This window comes from Bos indicus x Bos taurus, chromosome 22, assembly GCF_003369695.1.
Source record: "Bos indicus x Bos taurus breed Angus x Brahman F1 hybrid chromosome 22, Bos_hybrid_MaternalHap_v2.0, whole genome shotgun sequence".
NCBI classification, from domain to species: Eukaryota; Metazoa; Chordata; class Mammalia; order Artiodactyla; family Bovidae; genus Bos; species Bos indicus x Bos taurus.
The window spans coordinates 30270720-30286987 of NC_040097.1; the positions used below are offsets into that span (position 1 = coordinate 30270720).

The following is a 16268-nucleotide window of genomic DNA, read 5'->3' on the forward strand; positions in this document are numbered from 1 at the left end:
AAAGGAACTTCATTCATCTTGCCCTTTGCTTATCTAAACAGGCCTTATATAATTAAAAAAGTAAATAGAAAATAAGTCTGGTCCAAAAAAATACAACTCAACACTGAAGAGCAGTTTATTAGACCATTTTTGTGTGTGCTTTTTAAAATGATCTCCAACCAAAACACTACTATATGTAAAATTTTGTGCCCCCCCCAACAATAATATATTGTTATTTTCCCAATGCATTCGAGATCTGATAAATTCAAGAGGAGTCATAGTATTTTTAAGGCTCTGAGAGCTCTGAGGGGGAGGCCGAAAGAATGGACAGTCATTTGAATCACTGAGTGACAGGCTGGGCTAGCTCCCTGTATACATTAATAAATTAGAATTTTAATTGTGTCTCTGTCTGCAGGAGATGCCCCAGTACTTTAATATGTACCAACAATTGGCTATGTTCTGGAATCTGCAATGTGGCCTCCACTGCTGACCTCTGAAACACAATTCCCAGTCTGACTACGGAAACTGTTCAGTTTGATCCTTTCAACTTATTTGAATCCTGACAAATAAGCTCACAGCTGAAAGGTCAACACAGTCATATTTCATCCTCCAGAGCTGTTCTTAAGACATCGGCACAACAAAGCACTGCTTATAGCACCTGACATGGGACCTCAGTGGCACTGGACCTCATTAAAAATGTCCCCGGCATTCATACTCACGAAAAGGCATATGGGTTGGCGGTGGTTCTCCAAACCACTGCTTTTAGAAGTGTTAGGAATCAATGCACACTATGATTCAACTGTGCCAAGAAAGTGTCTCTGTATCATGCTGAATGTGCCCTAGACAGTGACAATTTACAGGCAGATGTAGAAGAACTAGAACGTGTGGTCCAAGGTCAGTTTGATCTTTGTAGGATAATTTAGGGACTGGTACCCTGGTTCTCTCTGATCTGAAAAAAGTCAACCCAAGCTAGATTCTGGGTTGACCTTGTGGTCATCTTAATCAGCATCAAGTTATACCCACCAGCTTCCACTTATAAATTCTTTTCTAGAATGTTCAGTGTGGGAAACTCAATATTGTTTCCCATTTAGGGGGGTGCCCACTCTTAGCTCTGAAAGTAGTGATGAGCTGCCTGGTATTTGCAAGTGCCTTCCCTGTCCTGCTTGTGAGCACAGATACACCGAATTAAGTTTCTCTGAAATGTCTATGACCATTTTCTGCTTCAAGTCAAAGATTGAAAGTAGATATTTGTGAACTCACGCCTTCCAGTCTGCTAACTCCTGCCTTTAAAGTTTCTGAAATGAGAAGCTGCTAGTCTTTACATACAGACTGCTTGCTGATTTTTATTAATAATTTAGAAATATCTGAGAAACACCCACTGAAGAATAGAGGATGTATTACACTCATTACTAGGTGTATTGAAAATACTCTATCTTCCTCAAGCCAAGTACGTTCTTGACAATATTAACATTTTAGACTGACTAGTTTTCTCTTGAGGGAGGCTGTCCTGTACACTGCAGGAGGTTTAGCAGTATTCTCAGCCTCTCTCTACTAGATGCCAGAAGCACCCATTCCCCCCAAGATGTGAGAGCCAAAAATGTCTCTAGACACTGCCCACTGTCCTTTGAGGGGTAAAAGCACTCCAGTTGAAAACCACTGCATTGAAGTAACGTGTGTGTGTGTCCCAATTCTAGACAGATCATGAGAGAATGAGTGACATATGTGAGTACTAGGAACTTTTCCCCATTGGTAAGCCACACAGCCTAACAAGCCACCCATGCCAACAACTCCTCAGCCATCGATTAAATTGTCTCATTAGATTTTCTTACTCCCAACAACAAAACTGTTGGTTGAACAGACATTTTTCTTCCCAAAGTGTCATGCGCTACTGTTAAACAAACAAAAAGAAAATGCACTTCTCCTTTGCAGAAGATTTCCTTACATGATTTGCAATTCTCAACACAATCCACTTCTGAATGGTTTTATCAGCTATCCCAAAGTGTATAACATCAACTTAAAAAAAAAATAAGACTTGTTACTTACCTGAAGGGCTGGCTGCTTGTCATTCCTCTTGGGAGACTTTAACCCACTAACTTGCTGCTGCTGTTGCTGCTGGAGAAGAAGTTGTCTTGCCACTTGAAGCGCCTGGAAGGAAAAATAAAAGGAAAACATTCATCTTACTACATAGGTTCAGAGGCTCCTTCACAAAAAAGGATTCCAGGAAGGACACATGAGGATGAGATCTTGACTTTTCCATTTCCAGGCAAATAAAACAGCAAATCAAATTTCCCATCAGTCTAAGTTGGAAAATTTTCCAGAATCTGGATACATTTTCTTGGAGTTTGCCAATTTCGTTCACAATTCCTCGGGCATAGCAATCCATCTACGCAGACAATGGATTAATACCATAAATCTGACATGCAATGTAGAGTATTAATGCTTGGGACGTGGAGGAAAGAGGGCAGAGAGAGGCCACAAAGGAGCAGGGCAAAGTCAGGAATTTCAGAGACACTAAAGGGCTCTTTTCAAAGGTACCTTCATCCTTCTCCAATTCTTGAGGGAGCTTGAGAACTCAAGTTGAAAGTAACACTTTCACCTCATCTGAGTCCAGATAAAAAGGAAAAGCTAAGTAAGTGGTGGACCACCTGGCAGATAAAGATATTTGTGAAGGAAGATCAAAAAGAGGTGACCTTGATGGACTATGTAAGAAAAAACTTGGTCTGACCTCTAGGTCAGCTCAAAAGGTACCTTATACACCTGTGAACAAAACTGTGCTGAAAACAAATGCGTCTTTTGAGTGTATACCATGGGCTAGTTTTTACTTAAAGGGAGAAACTGGGGAGGTGCTAGCAATTAGAGCTAATGCTAGAGGGAAAAAAGGAGGTTCCTCCAAAGGGCAGAATACATGACTGAGCAATCTTTCCTCAAGTTCAAATAAAGGGACTTCTCTGGTGGTCCAGTGATTAAGACTCCATGCGTGCACCGAAAGGGGCGTGGGTTAGATCCCCGCACAAGGAACTAAGATCCCACATGCTGTGTGGCCAGAAACGAAAAAAAAAAAAAAAAAACAAGAGATACTATTAAAAAAAAAAAGCTCAAATAAAAAAATAAAAATGTCACCAATAAACCTTTGTGAGGTCATTCACTGACAAAGGATTTATTAGGAATAACATCTAGCTCAACCTTTCCAAAGAGGACAGCAGGGCTGGCAACAGAAACCAGAAGTTTGCAGACCTTTCGCTAGAAAATCACATGGCAAGTTAGGCTATCCGAATCAATTTAGCTGAGAGCCAAGAAGGTGCACACGGAGATGATGTCGAGAAGGTCTGTTAAATGATGCGCTTGGAGTTTAGAGACAGGACAAGATTCACTGGGGAGCACATCAATAATTGTTTCTACACGACAATTATTTGTGCCTGGAAGATTCAAACAAAGATGTGGTCCACGTATCAAAAAGATCTGACACTATAATCTTAGAAAGAGTGAAAAATGGGCTTATGATGGTAGTGTATTTTTCAAAGAGGAACAGATGTCATTTACGTAAGAAAACAGTGTTTACAGTTCCAAGAAAAGTTAAGAGAGACACAGGGTGCAGTGGGGGAAGGCAAGGTGGTGTGGGAGTTCCCATGCAGTCAACTCAGGGGAAGGGCAATGCAAGTGGTCGGAGTATATGTTCATGAAAAGATTACTAAAAATGTTTAATCAGCAAGAGGACTACTTCTCCTCAAAGGACAATCTCATTACACTGAGCTTATGACTGTAGTGTGGTCACAAGAAACATTTTTAAGATGCTACGGAAGGTTGTACAGTGCCTTTGTGTCTAAGAGGTGCAAAGGGAGGCAATGAAATGAAGCACAGATAAATCAATGGGTGACAAAGAAAAGATTCTGGGAAAGATGGACCCCTCCTGTCCCAGCTCCCTGCTGCACCCACCCTTACTGTCCCTTCAGCAGCCTTCCGTCTAGTGAACTCACCACGACCAGCCCTTCGGATGGAGTGGACGGGCTACTGCGTCTGGGAAGGGAGAGACATGTTCGAGAAAGACTGCCTGCGAGAGCCTCGGGAAGAGAGGCTGTCTGAGAGGGGCATCTGGAAGCCAAGACGCCTGGGAGAGTTGCCTGAGACTCCAGCCTGCTGTCTCTGAGGAGGATTCACCATCACTGGACTCCGGGTTTCCTTGTCTCCTTGGAGACGCTCAGTACATGCGTAGGTGTACAAGTGGGCAGAGTGAAGATTTCATTTATATCATATAAGAAAAATAGTCCCCACTGCAAGGTGCCTGCAGGAGCAAGAACCCCTCCTCCTACTATGTATGTCCCCTTAGTTATTTCACATGAAGGTTTTACTGCTTTTTAATGTAGGAAAGGGAAGTGTTATATATTTTAATTGCTACCGTCAGAGTTCCCAGGGTAAGCAAAGAAGGGTCTGGCTACTAGTTGGAAAGGCAGACAGAAGGTGTGGAGATGAATGTGAAAAGAATGTGTGGAGAAAGATATGGTGGGGAAGAGAAAGGTAAGGTCCATCTAAGACCAAAAGGGATCAAGCCAAGAAAATCAGAGTAATGGCAACTCCAAAGCCACAAATATTTGTTAAAATAATTTACCATGTTTCATCAAATACTTGGAGAGCAGGAATTTGATTTTCAAATACTCAATTCTCAGAGAATCTATACAATAAGCTTCTCATTTAAGCAAAAGGCATACTATTAAGTGTCCTTAAAAAAAGTTGATACACACAAAGAAACTATTCTGATATGAGCATGTTCTCATAAATGCACTTCAACAAGAGAAAGCATAGGACTCAAAGTTAAATTTTCAACAAATGTTTACTGAGCTGGCTCTATACATCTCAAAATTAGCTACTGGAATCCTTGCAATTTTCCTGCTGGGAAGAAGGGAAAAGTCATTTATGTGTAGAACATAGTTTTCAGACCTAACATGGGATATATCGAATTACATAGTCACGTTAAGAGTGCCAGCCTTTTCACAGCATTTCAGACAAAAGCCCCAGCAAAGAAGAGAATTAAAGATAGAAGCACAGGAACAGAAAAGACTGAGGATCTTGTATGAACATGAAAGAAATTTTAGTCAAACTACTGAAGAAATAACAAATGATGAAAATGTGTAATGCATGCATTCATGCTAAGTCACTTCAGTCGTATTTGACTCTGTGACCCTATGGACTTTAGCCTGCCAGGCTCCTCTGTCCATGGGATTCTCCTGGCAACAATACTGGAGTGGGTTGCTGTGCCCTCCTCCAGGGGGTCTTCCCAACCCAGAACGAACTCGCGTTTCTTATGTCTCCTGTACTGCCAGGTGGGTTCTTTACCACTGGCACCATTGGGAAGATACCCTGGAGAAGGAAATGGCAATCCACTCCAGTATTCTTGCCTGTAAGATCCTATGGACAGAGGAAACTGGTAGGCCACAGTCCATGGGGGTCACAAAAGACTCAGACATGACTCTGCAACTAAACAGCAGATTTTGTCCTCAAAATGAACACAAACAGGGAAAACAACTTCAAATATTGGGATAGAGAGACAACGCTAGTAAAAGGAATTATTTATCTTGATATGAACTGTTATGAATTATCCCATAATAATTCCCTGGCCTCCTCATCAGTATGAGAACAAAGGTGGGGCAAAGCACTAATACTCCACACCCTTCAAAAAAGTCAACTGAGGTCTCAGCCAGAATGTGAAAGCCTAATTTATTAGAATTTATAAAGTGCAATGAAATCAATCATTAAAGGGTATTTGCTTTTCGGATTCCCATGATATTTAAATCACTGTAATCTGGATTTTAAATCACCAAAAAGAAGAAAAATAAATCCTTTGTGTATGAGACTATGTATTTGACATTATCATCATTATCATACAAATGCCCAGTATCTACCATGTGTACAGAGTCTAAGATGCTTACTGTCAAAGTCACTGTCAGAAAAACATGGGAATGACAGGTCGAATCCCATTTGGGAACTGCATCGGAGACCTGGATGCAATCTGTTCCCCACACATGCTGACTTGATAGTGAATTTTACCTGTTTCATGCACCAAAATCATGAAAAGGAGATTCATGTCTTTCATCTCAGATTCTACTGCCTGAACCTCAGAGATGTGTCCCAACACAGCTAAGAAATGAGGATGGATTTTTTTATATTTTTATAATAGCATCTCAGTCGTGACTGAAGAAAGGTCTCTTTAAGACATATTGTTTCAAGATACAAGTAGATTCTTTGGGCTTCCAAATAAAGATACACATAGCTACTGTGTGTGTGTGAGAGAGAGAATATGAATAAATAAGAACTTGTAAAACACTGGTTTCAGCTGTGACTCAAGTTGCAGGCCAACTGTTGGCGTAAGTAACTTAAAAGGTCCCATACAATCTCTGGAGACCTTTTTCTCTCGGTGGCAGTTTCCTGGGCTGGGTTAAGTCAACACTTGCTTTAGAACAGATGTGACAATCGCCTGGCCTTGGATAACGTGGTGCTGTACTTGAAGGCCAGGCCTGTGGGTTACAGTAAAGATACAGGTTGAAGATGTCAGCATGGAGGCAACTGATAAAGCCAGCCACTTACAGCCCAGCTGCACACAATTCTATTTATCATTCTTCAAAAGCTAAAATCAATCGCCCTGCGAGCTAACAGGAACAGAAGACATACACTGCCTCCCTCTCTTGTTTGGTTGTCGTTGAGGCCTCAGTCTCTTGGAGGCACCTTGTGGTAGGCACGCCGGGGACCACAGCCTACGCTGGGCACAGAGACTCAGGGGGACTGGGGCTGGGTTGTAGTTTGGTAGCATGCTAGTCAGTTTCACCCTAACTGGGGACCTGGACAATTTTGATGCATTTTTCATTCTTTTGGTTCCAGATGACTTCATTCTCATCACTGCCTCCCATTCCTAGTAAATAAGTGCCATCTGTTATTTACAAATTACATTTTACATAAGCACGTTTGCCACTTTTGAGGTATTTACATCTCGAGTTCATAGCAGGTGCTTATATTTGGGGGTGAGGCATCCTATGAGGTACACTATGTTTAGCATGTTGATCAAAGTAGCCGACATTCAAAAAAGATGTTTATCATATTTCAAGAAACACCAATGTGTTTACCTAAAATATGGTTTGAGTAAACGTGTGCATATACATAAAAGCAAGCCAGTAGAAGAAAATAATTTTTTTTTTTTTTAATGTAACACACTTGATCATGAGGCTTGAGATCAGTACTGACACATGGAAGTCTTAAAAAAATATGAAGCACTGTGGCATTTTAGGTCAGTTCAGTTCAGTTCAGTCGCACAGTCCTGTCCGACTCTTTATGACCCCATGAACTGCAGCACGCCAGGCCTCCCTGTCCATCATTATTTCCAGGAGTTCACGCAAACTCACGTCCATCAAGTCGGTGATGCCATCCAGCCATCTCATCCTCTGTCATCCCCTTCTCCTCCTGCCCCCAATCCCTCCCAGCATCAGGGTCTTTTCCAATGAGTCAACTCTTCGCACGAGGTGGCCAAAGTACTGGAGTTTCAGCTTTAGCATCAGTCCTTCCAAAGAACACCCAGGACTGATCTCCTTTAGGATGGACTGGTTGGATCTCCTTGCAGTCCAAGGGACTCTGAAGAGTCTTCTCCAACACCACAGTTCAAAAGCATCAATTCTTCAGCACTCAGCCTTCTTCACAGTCCAACTCTCACATCCATACATGACCACTGGAAAAACCATAGCCTTGACTAGACGGACCTTTGTTGGCAAAGTAATGTCTCTGCTTTTGAATATGCTATCTAGGTTGGTCATAACTTTCCTTCCAAGGAGTAAGCGTCTTTTAATTTTGTGGCTGCATTTTAGGTCACGGGTCAGCAAATTTTAGTCCGGGGACCAAATCCAACCCATTATCTGTTTTTGTTCAGCCCATGAGATAAGAATGGTTTTTACTTATTTAAACAGTTGGGAGAATAACAACAAAAAAATTTTTTTGACGTGAAAATAACATGGAATGTAAGTTTCAGTGTCCACAAATAAAGTTTTATTGGAACACAGTCACATTCATCTACTTCCGTATTACCTATAGCTGCTTTTAGGCCACAAAAGAGAGTTACGTACTTGTGACAGAGACTATTAATGCCTACAGTATTTCCTGCCTGGCCCTTTACAGGATAAGTTTGCCAACTTGTCATAGGCTGCTATCTGTAATCCAAGATTCTCAGAAGATTCTATGGGACACAATTTTATATAAACAGAGCTTTCAATCAGTTGGCCAGAATAATTTTAGAATTGAGCTAAGATTCAAGGATGTTACTAATTAGCTATTCTTAAAAGCTCAAACACATTTTTTTTATTTTCTGAGGAAGAACTGGGACAGGAAAACAGAATGTATCCACGTGCTCCTCTATCTGAAATTGTTTCAAACTACTTGCGAACAGTGAACAAGTGTTTCTTCTTCCTACAGGTCATTTGTAGCTGTTCAGAGTGGATCTCATTCTAGTATGAGGCTCTCGGCACTCAGCACAAAGACAGCACATGCCCTACTGGCCAGTGGAGAAGGGCTGGTGGCTTCCTGCATGCCTGAGAAGCTGTCCCATTTCCAGCTTCAAAGGCTGGTCTGAGTCAGCCACCCTTCCTCTAGTTTCTTTTCCTAGATTCTCCCCACCCCTCAAGATCAAACTTGTTTCTCAGACAATTCCACAGGCTAATCAACAGTCATTGCACAGATTGGGTAGGAAGAAAATCCAGCAATAAAAAGTCATATGGGAAGTTTAGTAGGAAAGAAGTCATGTTCTCTCCTCTATTTTTCAACCTCTATAGACAACTCAAGTCCTCTAGAAAGCTTTTTCGCCTAATCTGCTATTTTGGTCCAACTCCAGCAACTAATGACCATATTAACAGGAATACTCATCATGGAACCCAGTTTGAAGATCGCTTTGTAGTATTACCCAGAAATGAGTGTGCAGGGAAACTCCATCACCCCCTTGCTCTGGACATGGTAAGCATCCAGCACATGATGAAAAGCAGGTCTGTTAGGTTACTTTAAGAAAAGAAATGACAGTGGCTGACAGAACTAGAAGCATTTGCACAGAGCAAACATTCCAAGGCAGTGAGTTTTCCAAAAAAATGCAAAAAAAAAAAATAAAAAAATATATATATAGTCAAGAAACAACAGTTAGAACCTTACATGGAACAACTGACTGGTTCAAAATTGGGAAAGAAGTATGACAAGGCTGTATATTGTCACCTGTTTATTTTACTTATATGAAGAATACATTATGGAAATGCCAGGCTGGATGAATCACAAGTTGGAATCCAGACTGCCAGGAGAAATAGCAACAACCTTATACATGAAGATGACACCACTATAATGGCAGAAAATGAAGAGGAACTAAAAAGCCTCTTGATAAAGGTGAAATGGGAGAGTGAAAAAGCTGGCTTAAAACTCAACATTCAGAAAACTAAGATCATGGCCTCCAGTCCCATCACTTCATGGCAATTAGAAGGGGAGAAAGTGAAAGCTATGACAGATTTTATTTTCTTGGATTCCAATCACTGTGAATGGTGACTGTAGCCATGAAATTAAAAGACGCTTGCTCCTTGGAAGGACAGTTTTGACAAACCTAGACAGCATATTAAAAAGCAAAGACATCACTTTGCCAACAAAGGTCTGAATAGTCACAGATATAGTTTTTCCAATAATCATGTATGGATGTGAGAGTTAGACCATAAAGAAGGCTGAACGGCAAAGAATTGATGCTTTCAAACTGTGGTGCTGAAGAACACCCTTGAGAATCCCTTGAACCTCACGGGAGATTAAACGAGTCAATCCTAAAGGAAATCAACCCTGAATATTCATTGGAAGGACTGATGCTGAAGTTAAAGCTCCAATACTTTGGCCATCTGATGCAGAGTCCTCCTCACACTGGAAAAGACCCTGATGATGAAGGAAGAGGAGAAAAGGATGGCAGAAGATGAGATGGCTAGATAGCATCACTGACTGAAAGGACATGAATTTGAGCAGGAGATAGTGAACAACAGGGAAGCCTGGCATGCTGCAGTCCATGGGGTCACAAAAAGTCGAGAAAACAATATGCACAGAGTTTACAAATGGAGCAACTTGGTTATCACAAGAAAATGGAAGAGTGAGCTAATCTCACAGAAGAAATTCAGCCATTATCAATATGAAAATATTAGGTGTCCAAGGAAAATTTCAATTCTAATGACTGTACAAATACTAGATACACAAAGAAAGAGAGCTCCACAGCAGACTCTTGAGTCGTTACTGGTGACATGGGGGCTTCCCTCGTAGTTCAGTTGGTAAAGAATCTGCCTGCAGTGCAGGAGACCCGGGTTCGATGCCTGGGTTGGGAAGATCCCCTGGAGAAGGAAATAGCAACCCACTCCAGTATCCTTGCCTGGAAAATCTCATGGACAGAGGAGCCTGGTGGGCTGCAGTCCATGGGGTCGCAAAGAGGCAGGCATGACTGAGTGACTAACACTTAAGTAAATAACAATCAAAAACACACTCTATTTGAACTTTAATACACAGAAAGTCACAAAAACCAGTGAAAAATCATCCAAGAACCTTTTCACCAGTCACTGTTTGGTCTAATCTGTGACGTCCAAATAAAGACATAGACTCTGTGCATTAGTTCACTGGTAGTTGATTCGCTTGACTCCTCCCCACTAAAAGCAGGTGGGGCCGACAAGCAATGCCTTACATTATCTGAGGTACTGGATGTGGATCAATGACCTAGAAGAGAAAAGTTCTATGTAGCATCATCCACTCTCAGAGCTCTGACAGCTTCATAAAGCATCCTATACTTTGAAGGTGTTCTAGAGCAGCGAGTATTTAGAGGGCATGGCTTTCTCCAAATGTGCCACAGCCTCTGCAAGTGAGTTTATGAGACAATAGCTGGACAGACATGGTAAAAAACTGGAGCAGAGACCATCCCACTCCTACAACTCTCCAAAACTACATGTTCAAGTTAAGACCAAAAGGGACACGAAACAGAAAAGTCAAAGTTCCCCATCGTCATCACTGTCCTAATTGCAAAGACAGAGCTATAAGCAGTGTTGCCCCACCTGTGGGCGTGGGGAAAGATGAAGCCACCATACAGCCTCCCCTCCACCACTTGGACCACTGCAATTTCTTTACTGTTTCACACCAGCTCAAACCCCTAGATCTACTTCCAAGGCCAGTTTTCCCACATCCTTACTGATGTGATTTTATATCCTTTTTTTAAAAAAATATTTATTTTTAATTATTTGGCTGCATAGAGTCTTAGTTGTAGCACATGGGATCCAGTTCCCTGATCAGAGATCGAACCCAGCTCCCCTGTATTGGGAGCACAGAGTCTTAGCCACTGGACCACCAGGGAATTCCCTGGTTTTATATTAAGTTATACCTAAGATGGTGATCACTGTTATGACATTTAATAGTCATATATCCTTTGCTTTACTTTAAAATCTAACAAATAATGCAAAGACATGAGTACAGGTAAGTTGGGAGCGTGTCTGTGTATGTATGGAAATGCAGGCAATCTATTAGAGTGTATTTTCTTAGGAGAAAAGATGACAAATGTCATTTCCTTTTTCTTTTTTAAAAACACCTCAGAAAAGCTGGGAAGGAGAACAGTTCTGCAGCTGTGCTTTTGCACCACGCCATGATTTACCAGCATTCATGTTGCTGCTGCTGCTAAGTCACTTCAGTCGTGTCCGACTCTGTGCGACCCCATAGACGGCAGCCCACCAGGCTCCCCCGTCCCTGGGATTCTCGAGGCAAGAACACTGGAGTGGGTTGCCGTTTCCTTCTCCAATGCATGAGAGTGAAAAGTGAAAGTCAAGTCTCTCAGTTGTATCCGACTCTTAGCGGCCCCATGGACTGCAGCCTACCAGGCTCCTCCATCCATGGGATTTTCCAGGCAAGAGTACTGGAGTGGGTTGCCACTGCCTTCTCCAAGTATTCATGCTACAGGGTTCAAACGCCATCTCATGCAGCCACTACAAGAGACACAGAAATACCACAAGGCTGTAGACAGGAGGAGGCATTTTGCTATAAGCCCCACCCACAAAGGAAACTTAGGAAGCAGAAAAAGGGTCAGCAAACCCTATATTCACTTGCAGTTATGAATAACCTTTTTTATTTTAAGGTGTGTATAAGATGCTTCCTGCCAAATAAGGTCAAAGTTAGGAATTTTCATAAGACAGAAAAAGGACATCTATGATCCTCTTGCAAAAGCAGCTGAAATAAGTTTAATGACCACAACAGTCAGAAAGTCTGTTTGAAGTCTTATATAAGAGGGGAGAAAAAGCCCCACTATCACACTCTTACTCCATATACCTATTAACATAGGGCCCTATAACCACCTTGCTGAGGCCCCTGTTGGCTGCTCCTGGCTGGAGTCAGTGCCAGACGCTGAATCACCACCACCGAGTCTCCGGCACCTGAGTTGTGTTTGGAAGGATTCCATTCAAGCACTGCCCAAGCCTGAGCCTGTCTAGCTTATGAGAGTTGACAAGACCACAGCCTGGGGTGCTGTGACTGGAGGCAGCATGAGCATTGCAATGAAGTCAAACAGAAGTCACGTTTATTAGAGAATGTCTAAAATGTTAAGCTGGATGCTGCAGCAAATCCATTTCCCCTTGTTAAGGAAGGACCAGACTGTATCCAAAAATGAGTAAATACACTGGCCTGGTCCTTTTCCATGGTTCCAAAGTAGAAACGGGGTTTGGGCGGGGGGTTGTCAAATGCAAGAATAAATGAATCAAAGGGATCTATGAACTCACTGTAATAACCTGTTGTTTTCTGCAATTGCTTTTTATGAGGGTGCAGCCCAGTGACTCTCATTATGAATAATCCAGATTCTTATCTTTTCATACCTTGGAGTGAGACTTGCTAATTTTGAAAGCTGCAGAAAAACCAGGCTGGAATCATGCTCAAATAAAGGAGAATTTCCTATGATTTTACTAGTAACACTGGACTTATTTTCAGCCCAAGCAAATGATGCTATATCCCCTCTTCTTCTTGTGACGTAAACCACACGTACTTCTGATGCCCTAAAAGGAACTTAAACCCTTAGAATAATTCACCTTTGCTAATTACCTTTCTTTCCTTAATTGAATTTTAGGCAAAGAAACAAGAGGGAGAACCAAGTTCAGCTGAGATAAAAGACAAAAGAAAGAAACAGAAATGGGAAGAGGAGAAAGACCAAAATGGACTAATAATCTAAAATTTGGAACTAATTGTGATGTGCCTGGTGGTCCAGCGGCTAAGCTGCCGTGCTGCAAGTGCAAGGGCCTGAGTGTGATCCCTGGTCGAAGAACTAGATCCCACATGCTGCAACTAAAAGACCCCATGTGTCGCAACTAAAAGACCCCACGTGTCAAAACTAAGACCTGCTACAGCCAAAAGAATACTTAGGAAAAAAAAGTTTGGAACTACTCACTCTTGGCCAAAGTTAGCCTAGATAGAAAAATCCAAGTATTTTCTAATAATTTACACTTTCAAAGCAGTCATTTCAAACAGCAAAGATCACACCTGCATAAGAACTTAAAGAAATGAGGAACATCTAGAAACGGGGGCAAGGGGAAACTAATAACTCCCCATGTTTAAAATTACTAAAATAAAAATGATGTACTGAACTGCTTACTATGTGCCAGGCACTATGCCAGTTAGTTGCTTTACACTTAAAAAAAATTTTTTTTCTTTTGTTCCCAAGCATTTCTAAGGCAAGCAAGGGAAACATTTATAATTATCGATGTAAAATGGAAAAGCTAAGATGGTGAGGTTTGGTGACTTGCCCAAGGTCACAAGTCTAGTGAGTGGTTAGGAGAGAAATACAAAAACAAACAAACATTGTCTTCTGAGAACTTGATACTCACATTCTACCAAGGTCAATGATTAGACCAAATATGGCCAAGGGTAATCCTGGCATATGGACACACAGTCCTCTGGAGCCAAAAAGGCACAGATGAATGTGCACCCCACTGCCTCAGGGATGAAAGAAAAAGCCTTCCACAGTATCACACGTCCCAGCGTATTTGCCTCTTTTCCCCACACTGAAGACTTGCTTTCTTTTTTCCCAACCAGATCTTCCTGTTCCCAGGACTCTTGGAGTCACAGTCATATCTGTAATTCTCTTGTGTTCTCTGCCTGCATTTACCTGGCATCCAAGTATCTTCTCCATTTAAACTTTACCCTTCCCAGGCAAATATTCCAAGATCTGATCTATAAATAGAATTGTAAAGAGTTGAATTCAAAGCAGAGTAGGATGGTGGTTGCCAGGGGCTGGAAGGAGGGGAGACAGCAAGGTACTCGTCAAAGGCCAGGAAGGTTCAGAGATGAATAAGCTCTGCGAATGTAACCTACGGCACCATGACTATACTCAGTAATACTGTACTACATGCGTGGAGTTTTCTAAGAGGATACATCTTAAATCCTCTCACTATATACACAAAAGGGTAATTATATAGAGGTGATGGACAAGCTATTTAATTTCACTGTGGTGATCTTTTCGCAATGTACAGCTATATGAGAACAAGTTGTATACCTTAATACACATACTATTTCTTTTTTTTTTTTTTGAATCAAAGTTTAATTTTATTTTATTTTTAAACTTTACATAATTGTATTAGTTTTGCCAAATATCAAAATGAATCCATCACAGGTATACATGTGCTCCCCATCCTGAACCCTCCTCCCACCTCCCTCCCCATACCATCCCTCTGGGTCGTCCCAGTGCACTAGCCCCAAGCATCCAGTATCGTGCATTGAACCTGGACTGGCATCTCGTTTCATACATGATATCTTACATGTTTCAATGCCATTCTCCCAAATCTTCCCACCCTCTCCCTCTCCCACAGAGTCCATAAGACTGTTCCATACATCAGTGTCTCTTTTGCTGTCTCATACACAGGGTTATTGTTATCATCTTTCTAAATTCCATACATATGCATTAGTATACTGTATTGGTGCTTTTCCTTCTGGCTTACTTCACTCTGTATAATAGGCTCCAGTTTCATCCACCTCATTAGAACTGATTCAAATGTATTCTTTTTAATGGCTGAGTAATACTCCATTGTGTATATGTACCACAGCTTTCTTATCCATTCATCTGCTGATGGACATCTAGGTTGCTTCCATGTCCTGGCTATTATAAACAGTGCTGCGATGAACATTGGGGTACACGTGTCTCTTTTATGTCAAAGTTATCTCGATAAAGTTGTTTGAAAAGTAAAATAAATCTTAAAAAAAAAAAACACATTCTACCTTTTCCTAAAATCTCATCCAGTTCCTTCAGGTAGTGGAATCCTTCCCTTGGGACCCCAGGGAGCAGCGGTGCCTCTGAGTGCCACCAGCATCCTGGGTCTCTACTGCTGGGAGGGCCATCCCCAAGCAGGCAGACAGGAAGATCTCCAAAAGCCCCTCACAATTACCGACCCAGGGTGAACCATCTGATGCTGATGCTGTCACCATCATCCTCTGACGTTGATCCTTTCTTCAAGCCCCAGTAGGGACATGTCCCCGTTCCATGGTTCAACTGAGCCAACCTTGGACTTTTGCAGAAAGAGTTGTTCGTACAGCAAACAAAGGGGACACTGAGCTGAGAGAGGATAGATTTCAATTTGACTGAAGTCCAGCTGCAGTTTACGCAGTCCAACACCTGTGTCTCTGCTCCCCCTTTGTTTAAGTTCGACCCACCTTTCTCCACCTTCCAGGTGGGGCGATCCAATAGGATTTCTGGCCCTTGTGCTTACAATCCACTGTAGATTCTCACATTCTACTACAGCTCCCTGTTACTTGTCTAAGTGGTGGTGGGGGTGTTAAGTGATTGAGAACTTCTAGGATCTACTCTGCTACCCACTTCCAAATACACAATACAGTATTATTAACTTCAATCACCATGCTGTATGTGACATCCTCAAAACTTATCTTTATAGCTTTTGACACACCACCCATTTCCCTAATCCTCAAACTCTGGCAATCACCCACCTGTCCTTTGTTTTTATGAGTTTGATCATGTTAAATTCCAAATACAAGTAAGATTATAACTATTTGTCTTTCTCTGACTTGTTTTACTTAGCAGGACGTTCTAAAGACCCACCCATGTTGCTAAAAATGACAGGATTTCCTTTTTATGGGTGAATATTATTCCCTGTGTGTGTGTATGTATGTATATCACATACATATATGTGTATATATGTGTGTACACACACACACATACATATACATATGTGTATACATATATATACACATATATCATCCATCTATTGAAGGACATTTAGGTTTTGTTTTTCCATATCTTG

At 41.6% G+C, this 16268-nt stretch overlaps 1 protein-coding gene across 13 annotated transcripts in view; it reads right to left on the bottom strand.

The window, feature by feature from the left end:
• FOXP1 (forkhead box P1) overlaps positions 1-16268 on the bottom strand; it is a 627798-nt gene that overhangs the window by 150429 nt on the left and 461101 nt on the right. For all 13 annotated transcript variants that reach the window (XM_027523924.1, XM_027523929.1, XM_027523928.1 and 10 more), the window contains one exon: positions 2023-2124. In XM_027523924.1, coding sequence (XP_027379725.1) covers positions 2023-2124 — 102 coding nt within the window. The remainder of the gene's footprint in view (positions 1-2022; positions 2125-16268) is intronic.